The sequence below is a fragment of the Ceratotherium simum genome, chromosome 25 (assembly GCF_057802395.1).
Source record: "Ceratotherium simum simum isolate JZ-2026a chromosome 25, ASM5780239v1, whole genome shotgun sequence".
Lineage (NCBI taxonomy): Eukaryota > Metazoa > Chordata > Mammalia > Perissodactyla > Rhinocerotidae > Ceratotherium > Ceratotherium simum.
This window is the reverse complement of record NC_141924.1, coordinates 8451236-8470829: the sequence shown is the minus strand read 5'-3', so window position 1 is coordinate 8470829 and position 19594 is coordinate 8451236. Positions and strand designations below refer to the sequence as shown.

The following is a 19594-nucleotide window of genomic DNA, read 5'->3' as shown; positions in this document are numbered from 1 at the left end:
TCCAGGCTAACAAGATCATGGCTGCAGAGTCAGAGCAGGAAGACAGGACCCAGCGGCCATCTGGTATACCATCTCTCTGGCTGAAGGGGAAACAGAAGCCCAGGACAGGGAGGGACTGGCCCAGGGTCACAGAGTGTCCTGGAAGAGCAAGGAAAAGACACAGGGTGTCCTCCAAGGTCTCTAAGTGGCCTCCTTCCCTCCATCCCACTGTCACATGGCTCCAAGTCTGACCCCTGTCCCTAGGGCATGCCTGCAGCCCAGAGGGCTCATTCCCTACCCATGGCCAAGCCTCCTGAGAGCCTGGCCTGACCCAGCCATTCTGAGGGCAGTGCCCTGGGTTGGAGCCCAGACAAGTGCTCTCCTCCACCTCCAGCCTGGCCATGAGCAACTCCTCCTGGGGAGGCACCTCGACACAAGCATCCCTGAGGGGCTGGGAAAGGGGGATGATCCTATATTACTGTGACTGAGAGGCTCAGGGAGGTGCTCACTCCTGGACTGTCATTAGGCTTCCCAGGGAGGGCACTGGCCCTAAAGACTGAGCCTGGGTGTTAACCAAGCACATCACTTCCTGGCTGTCCCTGAGTTCCCCACCTATCGGGGTGTCACAGATGAAGTGGAGCAGAAGACGTGATGGTGCTGGCTGAGCTGCTGGCATGTGCTGTGTGTTGGGTATCATTGGGCCTGAAACGTGGGTATCCAGCCTTAGTGGGGCCCTCCCCAGCCCCACCAGGGCCTCTCTGATGTCTCTGAGAAGCCTATTCTAGCTCCTCTGGCAGGAACCAGGAACTATGTATAGATTTTGTCACTAATTTGAGTAGCCAGTGTTGGGTCTCCATGTGTGACTAGGGGTTAAGCTGTCACCTTCTGAGCCTCAGTATGCCTGTCTCTCAAATGGGGTCAAATGCCAGGTAAGGCTGGATCAGGGAGGGGTAGGGGCTGGCTCTGGGGAGGCTGTTGAGGTCACATCACTGCCAGGAGCTCCTCAGGGACCCGGGTGGGACTTAGGCTGGAGACATCAGACTGGTTTATTGTACATCATGGCCCCCACTGAGGAGTGGGTTGGGGACTTGGCGCCCCCCTCTAGCGAGTCACAGCACAGAGCTGGTAGGGGGACGGGGTCACTACGAAGCCAAAGACACCGTGGTTGCTGGGGCGGGGCTGCCCAGCAGGCACTGAGAAGCTAAAGCGCTGCAGGAGGCTCTCCAGGTGCTTACATCGGCTGGAGATGGGGGAGAGACGATATGTCCCCACTACCCGCCTGACCCCTCAGCATCGTATAGGCTTTGAGGAGGAACCAGGGGTCTTTGGGCTTGATCCTGCCACCCACCTGTCACATTAGGCCTCTCATCCCCTAATGTGGTGACAGTCTCATCTCCAGAACATGTCCTTGAGTTCCTCTACCTCACTTAACTCCTTCTGAGACGCCTTCACCTGGGAGGTCATTGGCACTTGGCTGATGATGACAGGGACCATGCGTGCAGGGGGTGGCAGGGAGACAGAGGGGGCTGAGGGTCTCCATTTGTCTCCTACACCTCACACTGTATACTTGACACACACAGACACAGACACACGTAATCACACGCAAACCACTCATCCATTCCCAGACAATTACCCAAAGGCTCACACATGCACACACACCCATAGAAACACTAAACAGAAATCTACTCACCCACAAAACCAGCCACACTCAGACAGCACTCACATGAACACTCGAACTGATGCTTGCACACAAGGTGACCAGATTCTCACACACACACACAGACCAAGCACCAAGTGCCCTGGTTCTCAGCGAGGCCAGTGGATGCGTGGGTGGGACCTCTTCTGCTGGAGGCTGCTCCCTGCGGGGCTCAGGGTCCTCACCTGGCTTGCAGCACAGCCCGGATTCCTAGGCTCTGGTGTGGCCATGGCAAGTTTAAATCTGGGTGTCTAGGAGCAAAAGGGTTGTTATCTGAGCTCCCCATTTACCCTGACCGGACAATTGGTGGAGCCCGGAGCCCCCTTCCCAAGCTTGTGACATCTTCCAGTCACTTCCTGAGAGATATTGTCATCCCACTGCATTCTGGCCTCTATAGTTTCTGATTAGAAATCTGATGTCAATGTTATTGAGGACAGATCCTTTTTTCTCGATGAGGCACATCTCACATCTTTGAATTTGCATTCAAAATTCTCTCTTTGTCTTTAGACAGTTTGATTATGATGTGTGCAGATGTAGATCTCCGATTTTATGCTACTTGGAGTTCACTCAGCTTCTTGGTCGTATTGATTAATTTTTTATTACTTTATTGAGGTCATAATAGTTTATAACATTGTGAAATTTCACTTGTACGTTATTACTTGTCAGTCACCATACACATGTGCCCCTTTACCCCTTATGCCCATCACCCAACCCCTTTCTCCTCTGGTAACCACTAATCTGTTCTCTTTATTCATGTGTCTATCTTCCACATACGAATGAAATCACACAGTGTTTGTCTTTCTCTGTCTGGCTTATTTCCCTTAACATAATATCCTCAAGGTCCATCCATGTTGTTGTAAATAGGAGGATTTTGCCTTTTTTATGGCACAGTAGTATTCCATTATATGTATATACCATATCTTCTTTATCCCTTTATCAGTTGATGGGCACTTGGGTTGCTTCCACATATTGGCTATTGTGAATAATGCTGCAATGAACATAAGGGTACATAAGTCTCTTCGAATTGTTGATTTAAAGTTCTTCAAATAAATACCCAGTAGTGGGATAGCTGGGCTGTATGGTATTTCTATTTTTAATTTTTTGAGAAACCTCCATACTGTTTTCCACAGTGGCTGCACCAGTTTGCATTCCTACCAGCAGTGTATGAGCGTTCCCTTTTCTCCACATTCTTTCCAACATTTGTTATTTTGTGTCTTGGTAATTATAGCCTTTCTAACAGGTATAAGGTAGTATCTCATTGTAGTTTTGATTTGCATTTCCCTAATGATTAGTGATGTTGAACATCTTTTCGTGTGCCTGTTGGCCATCTGTATATCTGCTTTGGAAAAATGTCTTTTCATATCCTTTGCCCATTTTTTGATCAATTTGTTTGTTTTGTTGTTGTTGAGTTGTATGAGTTCTTTATATATTTTGGAGATTAACCCCTTGTCAGATATATGATTTGCAAATATTTTCTCTCGGTTGCTGGGTTGCCTTTTTGTTTTTTTCCTGGTTTCCTTTGCCTTGCAGAAGCTTTTTAGTCTGATGTAGTCCCATTTGTTTATTTTTTCTTTTGTTTCCCTTGCCTAAGTAGACGTGGTATTCGAAGAGATGCTTCTAAGACTGATGTCAGAGTGTACTGCCTATATTTTCTTCTAGGAGTTTTATGGTTTCACTTCTTACCTTCAAGTCTTTAATCCATTTTGAGTTAATTTTTGTGTATGGTGTAAGATAATGGGTCTACTTTCATTCTTTTGCATGTGGCTGTCCAGTTTTCCTAACACCATTGATTGAAGAGTCTTTCCTTTCTCCATTGTATGTTCTTGGCTCCTTTGTTGAAGATTAGCTGTCTGTAGACGTGTGGTTTTATTTCTGGGTTTTCAATTCTGTTCCATTGATCTGTGTGTCTGTTTTTGTACCAGTACCATGCTGTTTTGATTACTATCGCTTTGTAGTATATATCAAAGTCAGGGGTTGTGAAACCTCCAGCTTTGTTCTTATCTCTCAGGATTGCTTTAGCTATTCAGAGTCTTTTGTTACCCCATATGAATTTTAGGATTCTTTGTTCTATTCTGTGAAGAATGTCATTGGGATTCTGAATGTGACTGCATTGAATCTGTAGATTGCTTTAGGTAATATGGACATTTTAATTATGTTTATTCTTCCAATCCATGTGCATGGAATATCTTTCCATTTCTTCATGTCATCATCGATTTCATTCAATAACGTCTTATAGTTTTCATTGTATAGGTCTTTCACCTCCTTGGTTAAGTTTATTCCTAGATATTTTATTCTTTTTGTTGTGACTGTAAATGGGATTTTATTCTTGAGTTCTCTTTCTGTTAGTTTGTTATTAGAGTATAGCAATGCAACCGATTTTTGTAAGTTGATTTTGTACCCTGCAACTTTGCTGTCATTGTTGATTATTTCTAAGAGTTTTCCAACGGATTCTTTAGTATTTTCTATACATAGGATCATGTCATTTGAAAAAAGTGAGAGTTTCACTTCCTCATTGCCTATTTGGATACCTTTCATTTCTTTTTCTTGCCTAATTGCTCTGGCCAAAACCTCGAGTACTATGTTAAATAAGAGTGGTGAGAGTGGGCACCTTTGTCTTGTTCCTTTTCTCAGAGGGATGGCTTTCAGTATTTCCCTGTTGAGTATGATATTGGCTGCAGGTTTGTCATATATGGCCTTTATTTTGTTGAGGTGCTTTCCTTCTATACCCATTGTATTGAGAGTTTGTATCACACGTGGATGTTGGATCTTGTCAAATGCTTTCTCTGCATCTATTGAGATGATCATGTGGTTTTTATTCCTCATTTTGTTAATGTGGTGTATCACATTGATTGATTTGCGGATGTTAAACCATCCCTGCGTCCCTGGTATAAATCCCACTTGATCATGATGTATGATCCTTTTAATGTATTGCTGTATTTGGTTTGCCAACATTTTGTTGAGGACTTTTACATCTATGTTCATCAGTGATATTGGCCTGTAATTTTCACTCTTTGTGTTGTCCTTGTCTGGTTTTGGTATCAAGGTAATGTTGACCTCATAGAATGAGTTAGGAAGTGTTCCATCTTCTTCAACTTTTTGGTATAGTTTGAGAAGGACAGGTATTAAATCTTCTTTGAAGGATTGGTAAAATTCTCCAGAGAAGCCATCTGGTCCTGGACTTTTATTTTTTGGGAGGTTTTTGATTCCTGTTTCAGTCTCTTTGCTTATGGTTGGTCTTTTCAGAGTCTCTATTTCTTCTTGATTCAGTTTTGGGAGGTTGTATGAGTATGAGAGTTTATCCATTTCTTCTAGATTGTCCAATTTGTTCTATACAGTTTTTCATAGTATTCTCTTATACCCTTTGTATTTACGTGGTGTCCATTGTAATTTCTCCTCTTTCATTTTTAATTTTATTTGAGCCTTCTCTCTTTTTTTTCTTAGTGAGTCTGACTAAGAGTTTGTCAATTTTGTTTATCTTCTCAAAGAACCAGCTCTTAATTTCATTGAACCAGCTCTTAATTTCCTTTCTATTGTTTTTTTGGTTTCAATTTCATTTGTTTCTGCTGTAATTTTTTTATTATTTCCCTCTTTCTGCTGACTTTGGGCTTTGTTTGTTCTTCTTTTTCTAGTTCTATTAGTTCTAGTTTAAGATTACTATTTGAGATTTTTCTTGTTTGTTAAGGTGGTCCTGTATGGCTATGAATTTCCCTCTTAGAACTGCTTTTGCTGCATTCTATATGAGTTGGTATGATGTATTTTCATTTGTCTCCAGATATTTTTTGATTTCTCCTTTAATTTGTTAATTGAGCCATTTGTTGTTCAGTAGCATGTTGTTTAGTCTCCACATGTTTGTCACATTCCCAGCTTTCTTTTTGTAGTTGATTTCTAGTTTCATAACATTATAGTAGGAAAAGGTGTTTGATATGATTTCAATCTTCTTAAATTTATTGTCTTGCCTTTTTTCCCAACATATGGCCTATCTTTGAGAATGTTCCATGTGCATTTGAGAAGAATGTGTATTCTTCTGTTTTTGGTTGGAGTGTTCTACATATATCTATTAAGTCCATCTAGTCTAGTTTTTCATTTAATTCTACTATTTCCTTGTTGACTTTCTGTCTGGATGGTCTATCCATTGATGTAAGTGGGGTATTGAAGTCTCCTACTATTACTGTGTTGCTGTTAATTTCTCCTTTTAGGTCTGTCAATAGTTCCTTCATGCACTTTGGTGCTCCTGTGTTAGGTGCATATGTATTTATAAGTGTTATGTCCTCTTGGTGGAGAATCCCTTTTATCATTATATAATGCCCCTCTTTGTCTCTCATTGCCTGTTTTATCTTGAACTCTACTTTGTCTGATGTAATTATGGCATCCTCTGCTTTCTTTTGTTTGCCACTAGCTTGGAGTGTCATCTTCTGTCCCCTCACTCTGAGTCTGTGTTTGTCTTTAGAGCTGAGATGTGTTTCCTGGAGGCAGCATATTGTTGGGTTTTGTTTTTTAATCCACCCAGCCACTCTGTGTCTTTTGATTGGAGAATTCAATTAATTTACATTTAGAGTGATTATTGATATATGAGGGCTTAATACTGCCATTTTATCATGGTTTTCCAGTTGTTCTGTATTTCCCTTGTTTCTTGTCCCATGTATTTCCAACAGCCAATTCAGCTTGGTGACTCTCTATGATGATTTTTCTCAGTTTTCTCTTTATTTATCATTTGTTTCTCTGTTCTGTTTCTTTCTTTAGTGTTACCGTGAGGTTTGTATAAAAGATCTCATAGGTGAGATAGTCCATTTTCTGATAGCCTCGTTATCTCCTTAGTCTAAGCAGATTCCATCCCTTTCCTCTTCCTAAGGTATTGTTGTCACAACTTATTCCGTTTTGTGTTGTGAGTTTGTGATTAAAATGAAGTGATTATAGTTATTTTTTATGCTTTCCTTCCCTTTATCTTTACTATTATACTTAAGTGTTTGCTAACCTGTTCTGATAGGCAGCTGCAATTTTCTGATTTTGTCTGTCTATTTATCTTCTTGCTCAAGGCTTTGTAAACCCTTTCTTTTTTTTTCAGATATGAGGGCCTTCTTGATCATTTCTTGTAGAGGGAGTCTTTGGTGATAAACTCCCTCAGCTTTTATTTATCCAGGAAAGTTTTTATTTCTCCATTGTGTCTGAAGGATAGTTTCACTGGATAGAGTATTCTTGGCTGAAAGTTTTTGTCTTTTGGTATTTTGAATAGATCATTCCACTCTCTCCTAGCCTATAAGGTTTCTGCTGATAAATATGCTGAAAGCCTGATAGGGGTTCCTTTCAAGGTTATTTTCTTTTGCCTTGCTGCTCTTCATATTTTTTCTTTGTTGTTAGACTTTTGCCAGTTTTACTAATATATGCCTTGGAGAAGGTCTTTTTACATTGATGTAATTAGGATTTCTATTAGCTTTATTTACATGTAATTCCAGTTCCTTCCCCAGGTTTGGGAAGTTCTCAGCTATTATTTCTTTGAACAAGCTCTCTGCTCCTTTCTTTCTCTCTTCTCCCTCAATATCTATAATCCTTATGTTGCATTTCCTAATTGAGTCAGATATTTCTTGGAGAATTTATTCATTTCTTTTTAGCCTTAGTTCTGTCTCCTTCTCCACCTGAAGCATTTCTATATTTCTGTCCTCTAAATTACTAATTGTGTCCTCCATAATATCAGCTCTGTTTTTATGGATTCCAGATTTTTAAAAATCTCATTCATTGTGTTCCTTATCTCAAAAATTTCTGATTTATTTTTAGAGTTTTAGTCTCTTTTGTGAAGAATTCTCTCTGCTCATTAATTTTATTCCTGAGTTCATTGAACTATCTTTCTGAGTTTTCTTGTAACTCTTTGAGTTTCTTTATGATAACTATTTTGAATTCTCTGTCATTTAGATTTTACATTTCTGTGTCTTCAGGATTGGTTTCTGGGTACCTGTTATTTTCCTTCTGGTCTGGAGTGTTAATGTATGTATTCATGCTGTTTGATGGGGTGGACTTTTGCCACTGCATAGTGGTAGTATCTGGTCACATATTCCACCTGCCACCACTGAGAGGGGGCAAGAGCTGTGTTTTCTGAGCCTGCTGCAACCCCCGGCAGTTGTGCCCATCCATGGTAAGAAGGCTGTCTGTGTCTGGCCCCTGTTGCTTTACGTGTGTATGTGCAGGAGCACTGGTGGGGATCCCCTGCCCTGGATGACTGGCCAAGTTGATGCACCAGGCCAGATTGGGGGGCAGCTTCTTTCCCACCTGTGCTCCCACTCTGCACTCACTGGCTGCCCACCTGGGATGCTTGGCTTAGTGAGGGCGTCCCTGCGGTTTCTTAGCCACCTCGGTGTGGAGCATTCCCATGGCCTGGGAGGCAGCTCTGAGAGTGAAAGCACTCCCGTGGAGGGCTACTTTTCCCCCCTTCTCCTCTCAGAGTTGAATGTTGGCTGCCATGCAGTAAGAAGAGAGAGCTTAGGGTCCCCTGAGATCTTTCCTGAGCATGCACATAGCTGCACACAGCCATACACACGTGCATGGCCTCTTAGATTCCCAGGAATGTGTCAGAGCTTCTCAAAGCCCCTGTGGGCATCTCATGCTCCAGCATCTCCTTTTAAGTTTTGGGGTTAGTGTATAGTTTGTCCCAACTGTTATCCATTGTCTCATGCAGATTTGATTTTCAACAGTGGTCTCTGATTACTTTCAACAAACTCTCTTGAGGAAAAGGCTGTTTGCACTAGGGGAGCTCTCAGGTCACACACAGACAGCCCTTCACACGGGGTCTTCTAGTGAAGGCCCAGCCAGGAAAAATAGTGACAAGTCCTTGGGAATGAGATTTTGAATATGCTGCAGTACCGTGTACTCCTTCAGGAGGCTTCCCTGGGAATGTGGGTGATTCTTTTCAAGGCTACTTCTCAGTTGGAGATCAGAGGATAGGACCAGGGAAGTGGCAATGCCCCCGTGAAGCTAGTTCTTCATACTGAGATTCAGCCATTTTCCTTGAAAAACGCTCCTGAGTAGCCATGAGATTTTGGTTAATTCTCAGACTTCTGAAAAAGTTGTCTATCATTATGTCAATTTTCTTATTGCTTTTCTGGAATGGCCAATTTTCAGAGATCTGCCACATTTTCTTGTATCACTGCTCTCCTGAGGGGTGTTTATGAGACCATAGATGTCTCAAAATGTTTTCATTCACACTTGACTAATAGTTCAGCTGTGTATAGAATTCTAGATCGGAAATAACTTTCCTGTAGCATTTTAAAGACCTTTCTCATTGTCTTCTGCCTCAAGTATTGGTGTTCAGAAGTTTGATGATAGTTCAGTTCCTAAAACTGAGACGTCTTTCTTCTATGTAACTCTGCAAGTCTTTAGCTTCTTGTTATGGTCACCCTGCAAAAGCACGAGAGATGCCCCAACACAAAATTTGATTTGGATGTTGACTGATGACACCATTCCCACAACAAGTGGGTATGGAAAGCTTTATTACTTGCATCATTGAGGTCTCTTGGCAGAGCAGGACAGGCCTCTCAAGCAGGACCCAAATGGCTTGAGAGAGCCAGGAAAGGAGACTGGCCTGGACATTTACTGTGGTTAGGTGATGGGCTGGCATGAGGACTCATGTGTAAGGATGGAGGCCTGACGGTTTGAAACTCTAGTATGACCAAAAGAGAGAGCACCAGGATTTATTATCAGCTTGTCCAGATGTGGGGGTCAAAGGAAGAGACAGAGAACATGCTTAACGACTATCAGAAGTAAAACATCAAAAAATGGAGTCACACCACTCAGAATGGGGAAAAAGCCCAGATAGCCAGAGTATCAATAAATCCACAGAGTTCCTGCTTCTATAGGCCTACCTCCTCTTCTCAGGGGCCTCACATCTTCACAAACCGAGTGTGGTCCTGTCCACATTCCCTGTCCCGACAAGCCACAGGAATACCCCCTCCTGCCACCAAGCCCTGACACGACAGTGGATGCCCTGGAGAGGCTGAAGGGGTCCCTGGCTGGCTTTCTGATTCAGTGCTAAGAAACAGACCAAATTCCCTGAGTGCTGAGAGCTGGGAGTTCCCTGTCATGAGGGCACCTGGAAGGTGCTGGTGCATCCCTTCTCAGGGATTCTGTTGGGTGGGTGTCCTCTGGAAAAACAGGCCTGGAGAGGCTGTTTCTACCCTGAGTGTCTGTGGCCCCCAAGCTGTTACCTATGTGCACCAGGGGGTCTACCCAAAACTCAGGTAAGCAGACAGTCATTAGAAACCTTGGGCACTGCCTGTGTGCTCAGTCCAGAGGCAGCGTATTGTGGGGGTGGGGACAGATGGAGACAATGGCAGTCGCTGCCCTGGACTGGAGCTCTAGGCTAATGAGGTTACAGCCTCATAGTCAGAGCAGGAAGACAGGACCTAGCGGCCATCTGGTATATGATCTCATTGGCTGAATGGGAAACAGAAGCCCAGGGCAGGGAGGGACAGGCAGGGGTCATGGACTGTCCTGGCAGAGCAAGGATGAGAGCTAGGGGGTCCTCCTCCAACGTTGCGATGTGGCCTCTTTCTCCTCTGGCTATCCCACTGTCATATGGGTACAAGGTTGACAGCCATCCCCATGGCATGCCTCCCACCCACAGGGCTCAGTCCCTGCCCCTGGCCAAGCCACCTGAGAGCCCAGCCTGACCCAGCCACTCTGAAGACAGTGATGTGGGTTGGAGCCCAGACAAGTGTCCTCCTTCTGCTTCAGCCTGGCCATGAGCAACTCCTCCTGGGGAGGCTCCTGGATATGAACGTCCCTGAGGGGCTGGGAAAGGGATACCACCCTATCCTGGGGTGACTGAGATGCTCAGGGAGGTGCTCACTCCTAGACTGCCATCAGGCTTCCCAGGGAGGGCTCTGGCGCCTGAGGACTGAACATGGCACATACCTTCCAGGCCATCCCTGAGATCCCCACCAATTGGGGTGTCATCTGTGAAGTGGAGCAGCAGACTTGATGGTGCTGACTGAGCTCTGGCCCATGGTACAGGGGGTAGAATTATGCTTCTGGTGTGGTCATCCAGGCTGAGTGAGTCCTTTGCAGTAAAGAGAAAGCCTGCAGGTTTGGAGGGTTCAACTCCAGCAAGTTGTAAAGCAATGACTGGCCTCTGGCCAGCTCCTGGGAGATGACCTTTATGCCCTGGGAATATTCTGCCAGATAACCATATCTTTGTTTTCCTGGAGCCTCAGGCAATACTGGATCCTTCACGCTAACAATGTGACATGTGGTAGGGACCTTGCATCTCCCTGTATCAGTCTTGCCTCTAGAGGAGCTGGAGACTTAGTCACTGCTGTCATCCACACAGGTGCTCTGTGCCTACACCACCAATCCCAATAAAATCCCTGGATGCCAATGCTTGATTGTTCTTCCCTGACTGGCATTATTCTGTGTGTGTGTCACTCCTTGTTGCTGGGGAATTAGGCACTGTCTGTATGACTGCCTTGGAAGAGAACAAATAGAAACCTGATCTGTGCTTTGTTATGTGTTTGTCTGTCTGTATTATGTACCTTTTACATTTGCTGATTTGATCTATATCCTTTCACTGTAATAAACTACAGCTGCCATTGATAGAATGTTTGTGTCCCCCAAAATTCATATGTTGAAAGCTAAGCCCCAGTGTGATAATATTTGTTAGTGGGGTTTTGGGGAGCTGACTGGGTCATAAGGATCGACCATCCTCATGAGTGAGATTGGAGCCCTTATAAAAGACAATCCAGAGAGACCCCTTGTTCCTTCCACCAGGTGAGGACACAGTGAAAAGGTGACCCTTCTATGAACCAGAAAGCAGGACCTCACCAGACATCAAATCTGCCAGATCCTTGATTTTGGACTTCTCAGACTCCAGAACTGTGAGAAATAAACGTTTGTTGTTTATAACCCACTCATTCTACAGTATTTTTTCTAGCATCCCAAACAGACAAAGACAGTAACCATGAATATAACAGCATTAATGAAGGTTGTGAGTCCTCCACCAAATCATTGATTCTAGGATGGTCTTGGGGACCCCTGACAGAGTTGGCTTCAAAAGTGGCATTCACTAGAAGAACCCTGACTCTCTGGAACGTGGTGAAGGCACAGTTTTGGAAAAGGAAGAATGAGGGGTGGTGGTTGACCAACATTCATTCCTGAATGGTTTCCACATCGCTCATGAAGTGACGCAGCAGGTGCACTGCAGTCACTTACTGGAGGTAAAAGTCACCTGTGGAATTTAGAAATGGTAGAGCTAACCTCTGAGGGGTTGGTTCACTGGGTATGTAAAGAAATGCATAAATAAACCCCAACTCTAAGAAGCAGACTAATGTGCAATCTGGAGGTTATTTATATATGTAATTAGTTAAAATGAAAATAGAGGAGAGTGTGGGGCTAGATGCTAACACTGCAGCGAGCTCAGATTTCATCTGGTCCGAGATACGGCCACTTGAATCAAGGATGCTCCCAAAGGGAAAAATTATGCTGGGACAACAGAAAGCACCTCTATGACCTCTGGCCACTACGGATGTAGTCCAACTTGGTGTAGGGCAAATCTGGAAATTACTGAAAAGTTTCTTTTAACCTGAGAAGGGGGATTATTCTACCTCTCCTTTAAATGCCATGTGGAACTTTCCAGATGAAGTGGCTGATATGCTACCTGTGCATGCAAGCCATGCTGGATTGGCTTGATAGAGATCAGGATATCTGTCCACCACATCCTAGAAATCATTAACAGAAGGAAAACTGGAAAATTCACAAATAAGTGGAAATTAAACAACACACTTAAACAACCAGTGGGTTGAGGAAGAAAGCATAAGAGAAAGTAGGAAATACCTTGAGATGAATGAAAACACCAGAACAATATACCAAAACTTATGGATTCCAGCCAAAGTCATGTTCAGGGGGCAGTCTATAACCATAAATGCCTACATTAAAGCAGACGGCAAATGCATTATCTAAGGCTACACCTTAAAGAATTAGAAAAAGAAGAGAAACTAAACCCAAAGCTAGTAGAAAGATGGAAATAATATAGATCAGGGATAAATGAAATGGAGACAATATATTAATAATAGAGAAAATCAATTAAACCAAAAGGTGATTCTTCAAAAAGATCAACAAAGCTGACAACCTTTTAGATAGATAGACTAAGAGAAAAAGAGAGAAGACTCAAATTACTAACATCAGAAATGCAAGTGAGACATTACTACTGATTCTAGAGAAATAAAAAGCGTTATAAGAGAGTACTGTGAACAACCATATGCCAACAAATTGAATAACCTGTTGATGAAATGGACAAAGTCCTGGAAACACAAAAGCTACCAAGAATGCATCATCAAGATAGAAAATCTGAATAGACCTTTAATTAATGAGGAGATTGAATAAATAATCAAAAATTTCCCAACAAAGAATTGCTCTGGACTTGATGGTTCACTGTTGAATTCTACCAAACGTTTACAGAAGTAACACCAACTGTACTCAAACTTTTCCACAAAATTGAAGAGGAGGGAACACTTCCTAACTCATTCTAGGAGGCTGAGATGGCCCTGATATCAAAGCCAGACAAAGACACAATGAGAAAAGAAAACTACAGACCAATGCCCTTATGAACATTAATGAAAAAATCCTCAAGAAAATACTAGAAGGCTAAATTGAGCAGCATATTAAAAGGATTCTACAAATGGGAAAGGATTATGACCAGGTGGGATTGATTAATGGAATTCAAGAATGATTCAACATATGAAAATTGGTCAATGTAATACACCATGTTAACAGAATGAAGACAAAAACTACATGATCGTCTCAATGGATGCAGAAAAAGCATTTGACAAAATTGAACACTCTTTCATGTTAAAAACACTCAACAAACTAGGAATAGAAGGAAACCATCTCAACATAAGAAAAGCCATGTATGAAAAACTGACTGCAAACAAGATACTCAGTGGTGAAAAACTGAAAGCTTTTCTTTTAACATAGAAAGGATGCCCACTTTTGTCACTTCTTTTTGACAGAGTACTGGAAGTTCTAGCCAGAACAGTTAGAAAAGAAAAAGAAATTAAAGGCACCAAAATTTGAAAATAAGAAGTAACATTATCTCTGTTCGCAAATGATATGGTTTTGTATGTAGAAAAGCCTAAAGATTCCACAAAAACCATGCTAGAACTCTTAAACAAATTCAGCAAAGTAGCAAAATACAAAATCAATGCACGAAAATCAGCTGCAATTCTATACACTAACAATGAACAATCCAAAAATGAAGTTAAGAAAACATTTTGATTTACAATAGCATCAAAGAGAATAAAATACATAGGAATTAACTCAACCAAAGAGGTGAAAGACTTGTAGCATGAAAACTATAAAACATTGGTGAAAGAAATTAAAGAGGACACAAGTAAATGGAAAGACATCCTATGTTCATGGATTGGAAGACTTAATATTGTAAGGACGTCAAGACTACTCAGACTGACTCATAGATTTAATGCAATCCCTATCAAAATCCCAATGACTTTTTTGCAGAAATAGAAAAATCAATCCTAAAATTCATATGGAATCTCAAGGGATCCCAGTTAGCCAAAACAATCTTGAGAAAGAAGAATAAAACTCATACTTCCTGATTTCAAAACTTATTACAAAGCTACAATAATCAACCCACTGTGGTACTGGCATAAAGACAGAGATATAGGCCAACGGAAGAGAATAGAAGGCCCAGAAACAAACCCTCGTGTATAGTACAATGATTTTGAGACAGGTGCCAAGATCATTCAATGGGGAAAGGACAGTCTTTTCAACAAATGGTGCTGGGAAGACTGGATATCTTATTGCGAAAGATTGAAGTTGGACCTTCCCCTAGCACCATATAAAAACATTAATTCAAAATGGATCAAAGACTTAAAGGTAAGAACCAAATCTAGAAAATTCTTAGAAGAAAACATAGGACAAAATATTCTCAACACTGGATCTGGCAGTGATTTCTTGGTATGACACCAAATGCTTAGGCAATAAAAGAAAAGATAGACAAATTGGACTTCATGAAAAATTTAAAAATTTGCACATCAAAAGATACTATCAAGGGAGTAAAAAGGCAACCTACAGAATGGGAGAAAATATTTGCAAATCATATACAGTCACATGTCGCTTAACAAGGGGGACACGTTCTGAGAAATATGTAGTGAGATGATTTCATCATTGTGTGAACATCATAGAGTGTACTTACACAAACCTAGATGGTATAGCCTGCTACACACATAGGCTATATGGTACTAATCTTATGGGACCACCATCCTACACGTGGTCTGTTGTTGACTGACACGTCGCTATGTGACACATGACTGTATCTGATAGGAGATTAGTATGTAGACTATATAGAGAACTCCTAAAACTCAAAAACAACAACAATAACAGCAAAACACACAACCCAGTTTTAAAATGGGCAAAAGACTCGAAAAGACGTTTCTACAAAGAAGATATACAAATGGACAATAAGCACATGAAAAGTGTTCCCATCACTCATCAGTAGGGAAATGCAAAACAAAACCACAATGAGATACCACCTCACACCCATAGGATGGCTACTATCATCAAGACAGAAAATAACAAGTGTTGGTGAAGATGTGGAGAATCGGAACCCTTGTGCACTGCTGGTGGGAATGTAAAATAGTTCAGCTGCTGTGGAAAACAGTCCTGTAGTTATATATCCACAATTGAAAGCAGAGTCTCAAAGAGTTATTTGTATCCCATATGCATAGCAGCAGTGTTCACAATAGCTGAGAGGTAGAAGCAACCCAAGTGTCCATCGACAGATGAAAGGATAAGCAAAATGTGGTCTATACGTACAATGGAACATTATTCAGCCTAAAAAAGGAAAGAACTGCTGACACATCACAACATGGATGAACATCATGCTTTAAGAAATCATGCTAAGTGAAATAAATCAGCCACAAAAAGACAAATACTGTATGATTCCCCTTATATGAGGACCCTAGAGTAGTCAAATTCATAGAGACAGAGAGTAGAAGGGTGGTTTCCAGGGGCTATGGGAGGGGGCATGGGGAGTTTTGTGTAATGGGGACAGGGTTTCAGTTTTGCAAGATGAAATGACTTCTGGAGATGGATGGTGTGATGGTTGCACAACAATATGAGAACTTAATAGCATAGAACCAACTGTACACTCAGAAATAATGGATATGGTAAATTTTATGTTGTGTGTATTTTCCCCCCACACACATAAAATGTAGATAAACAAATATGACCATCTTGCTGTAGGAACCAAAAACCAGGCGGGTGGCCTGTGCAATAAAAAAGTTTACTCAGTAGATTTGGGGTTTTCAATGCCTGCACGTTCCAAACAAAATATAAATGCCTGGCCGTTGACAAGCTCCTGGGAATGACCTACCTGACCAGAGTGTCTCTGTACCTGGAGCCTGGGGTCACACCACACAGTTTATGGCAACAATGTGATTGATGGCGGGGGGCCTTGGGCCACACTGTTTGACCTTGAGAGGGGCTGGAGACTGAGTAACTGAGGTCAGCCATGTGGCTCTCTGAGTCTGAGTGACTGACCCCCAACAAAATCCCTGGACACCCAGACTTGGGTGAGCTTCCCTGGTGAGCAATACTTTCTGCCGTGTCCCACATCATTGCTGGGAGAACTAAGCACTGTCTGCACGAATCCTCTGGAGAGACAGCTGGAAGCTTGTGCCCACTCTTCCTGAACTCCATCTATGTGCCTTTGACCACTGCTGATTTTATCTGGATCCTTTCTCTCGAAAGACCATAAACGTGAGTATAAGAGCTCTGACTTCAGTGAATCTTGTAATGAATCCCTGAGCTTGAGGGTGCTCACCCAGCCAGGGATTGGGCTGATTCCTATCGGAAGCCCATTTACACTCCTCCTGCTCCCTGACACCCAGGTGTCAAGACTCCCACATAGACTTATTCACCAACCAGGGCTGCTAATGCTGGGTCTCCATGGGTGACTAGGGGTAAGCTGTCACCTTCTGAGCCTCAGTACCTGTCTTTCAAATGGGGTCAGATGTCAGGTGAGGCTGAATCAGGGATGGGTAGGAGCTGGCCCTGGGGAGGCTGCTGAGGCTGCATCACTGCCAGGGGCTGATCAGGAGGTTCAGATGGGACTCAAGCCAGTTTGGAGCCATCAGACTGGTTTACTGTACATCAAGTTCCCCTCAAGGAGCATATTGGGGGCTTGATGCTCCCCTCTAGTGGGACACAGCACAGAGCTGGTAGGGGGATTGGGTCACCGTGGTTGCTGGGGCGGGGCTGCCCAGCGGGCACCGAGAAGCTGAAGCGCTGCAGGAGGCAGGTGAAGAAGAGGAAGAGCTCCATGCAGGCCAGGGGCTCCCCGAGGCACAAGTGGAGGCCTGGGAGTGGGTATGGGGTCATGAGCCTAGAGTCCTGGGCTCCATGCCTCCAAGACTCCCTCAGGAGGTGGCGGCGAGTCAGGCTCCCCACAGTCATCTGCTGAGAAGGGCATGAAGGCCTCCTGCTTGACGAAGCAGCTCTGGGCATCCAGGAAGTGCTTGGGGTGAAGTGGAAGGGCTCCTTCCAGATGGTCTTGTCCTTAAGCACTGATGACAGGTTGGTGATGAGTGTTGTCCCCTGGCATGAGATGCCTGGCATGGGTGGAACCTGGGCTGGGGAAGGCCTGGACCCCTGTCACTGAGCATTCATGGGCCACACTCTCTGTTTGGCACACACCTGGACTCTTTCAAGGCAATCTCAGCCCAAGAATTGCACCCTCCCTGTCCCCATGGCAAGGCAGAGTGACCTGCCTCCTATGGGGGCCCTCTCTGACACCTTTCCCTGCATGCACAGCACCTCCCATACACTGGGACACATTTTAGTTTGTCTCACCCTGGCCTCCACACACCCCCCAACTTGGGCTCAGAATGGACAGGGCCGGCCCTGCCTCTGCTTCATCCCCACACCCACTCACGTGGAATAGTTGGTGTCTGTAGAAATGAGGATCAGGTGGCTTGGGTTCCAGTCCTGGCCCCACCTGGATATGGCCATGCTGGGGCTACCAGGCAGCAGGGGGATCTGAGTTGGGGTAAAGAGGGCTGCAGGCCTACTCTGGGGATGAGGAAGCCCTGCACTTCAATGTCATGGGATGTCATGTGAGGCAAGCCCAGTGGGATGATGTCCCCAAAGTGCTGTACTTCATGGACCATGACCATGGTGAATGGCACGTGGGCCTGGTCCCCCATGTCTTGTGCCAGCGTCTGCCCTATCACCTCATCGATCTCCTTTTGGACACGGCCTGGACAGACAAGCATCCCCATGGTGGTCAGAACCCAGGGGGCTGTGCCCATGTTGGGGAGGAGGTCACTCTGACCTCTGAGCCTGGGCCCAGCCCCTGCTTAGAGCTCCTGATGGCCAAACCAAGCCCAAGGACCCCAGCCTGTCCCTCGGCTCCCCGGCCCATGCCACCGGGCCCCCAGGCTGGGCTCACACTGCACATCCGGGGACAGGATGATGAGCAGGAGGGCCCAGGCCAGCATGGTCAAGCTGGTCACCATCCCAGCAGAGAACAGGTCAGCTACCACCAGGTGCAGGTTCGCATCATTGAATCTGTTCTCAGGGATCCCCTTGGCTTGGGCCATGCGGAGAGGATGGGCTCAGGGACAGAGGGAGGAAACCCCAAATGACCTCCCACTTTGCACCCATCAGCCCAGGTGAGTGATACACTGGCCCCACCTTTCCCGGGCTCCCCTCATGGGCCCTCAACCCACAACCTCTGCCCCTGTCCCTTGCAGCTCACCTTCTCCACCTCGTCCAGGAAGGCATCAGTCAGGTCTCGGGGAGGCTATGCCAGGTCCTGGGACATCCTGTGCTCAGCAACGAGCTCATCCAGCAGGGCCATGAAGGCCCTCTGCCCAGGAAAGACCTTGTCGACCAGCCCCGGGATGTGCAGGAGCCACAGGATGGCGTTCAGCCACAGTTTGGGCCACAGATGTGAGGCCCTGGGTCCTCCCTGTGCTCAGGTGCACACTTTGACCAGTTGGGTCTTGGTTGCCTCCAGGGTGTCCCCACTGTTGATCTGGTTCCTCCCCAGGTTCCGACCTCGATCCTCTCTCTTGGCCTGGGCCCCAGAATGATAAACCTAAAATCTACATCTCATGAGTTCTGGTGGCTTCCAATGTAAGAAGCACAGGTTCCTTAGTCCTCTCCTGGTGCCTACTGACCCAACACCCGTCTAGACAAATCCTCCTCCATGGAGGCCCATTGCAGGGTGGTGGCCTCCTCCATGGAGCTTGCCTGCAGTGCTCCTTGGCCCCTTCCACTCAGCACCTGGGTGGAAACCAGACTCCTTCAGTAAGTTTTCAGTTAGGTCCAACAGCGCTAGGGAGTGCAGGTCATTGTACTTGAACTTGGACCTGAAGGTGAGGGAGGCGATCATGTTGCCCACTGCTTTATTCAGGAGGGCATTGGGGCTAAAGAGGCATCCTAGTAATGGTCCGTGCAGGTCAGGGGGTCGCCTCCATCTCCTCTTCCCCAGCCTCCATCCCTGTCTCCTGTCCCTAAGCGCAGCACTCACCGGCCTGGTCTGCGAAGGCAGCACAGAGGCTCGAGGCCTCCTTGGTCACCCACTGCTCCAGTAACTTCTTGCTCATGCCGAAATTGCACAGGGTGGACATGGGGAAGCGTCGCTGCTCCCACCAGTGTGTCCACAGGGGGCAAAGACCACCGCTGGGGGGAGGGCGGGCACGTGGGCGTGTCTCGGGTGTACCCTGGCCAGGCCTCTGCTTGCACACCTTGCTCGTGGGCTCATCTGCCCTTCTGTCTACAGCAGGGACAGGACTGCCCCCCACCCCTGCTCACACTCTCCTGCCCCCTGGTTGGCCCACACAAACCACCACCAAGTCCTGCCCACTTTACATCCCCTTCCTCCTGGGGCCAGGTCCCACCTCTGACCTCCCACATTGC

The 19594-nt window shown here is 45.0% G+C and overlaps 1 protein-coding gene across 1 annotated transcript; it reads right to left on the bottom strand.

The window, feature by feature from the left end:
• Window positions 1–1080: 1080 nt before the first annotated feature.
• LOC101393082 (cytochrome P450 2D14-like) lies at window positions 1081–18270 on the bottom strand. Its single transcript, XM_087448581.1, has 6 exons — window positions 18120–18270; window positions 17740–17927; window positions 17120–17186; window positions 16909–17028; window positions 16044–16071; window positions 1081–1219 (listed from the first exon to the last, which is right to left on the bottom strand). Exons 1-6 carry the CDS (start codon window positions 18268–18270, stop codon window positions 1081–1083), a joined length of 693 nt encoding a protein of 230 aa, XP_087304707.1.
• Window positions 18271–19594: the final 1324 nt, after the last annotated feature.

Bases quoted from the DNA above. Each gene is read 5' to 3' on its own strand.
- LOC101393082 (XM_087448581.1), bottom strand. From the start codon at position 18,270: ATGGCCCAAGCCAAGGGGATCCCTGAGAACAGATTCAATGATGCGAAC. The intron at 17,928-18,119 runs GTGAGCCCAGCC...TTGTCTGTCCAG, and splicing joins CCTGTCCCCGGATGTGCAGT to GCCGTGTCCAAAAGGAGATC. The intron at 17,029-17,119 runs GTGGGGAGCCTG...ACCCACTCCCAG, and splicing joins GCCCTTCTCAGCAGATGACT to GCCTCCACTTGTGCCTCGGG.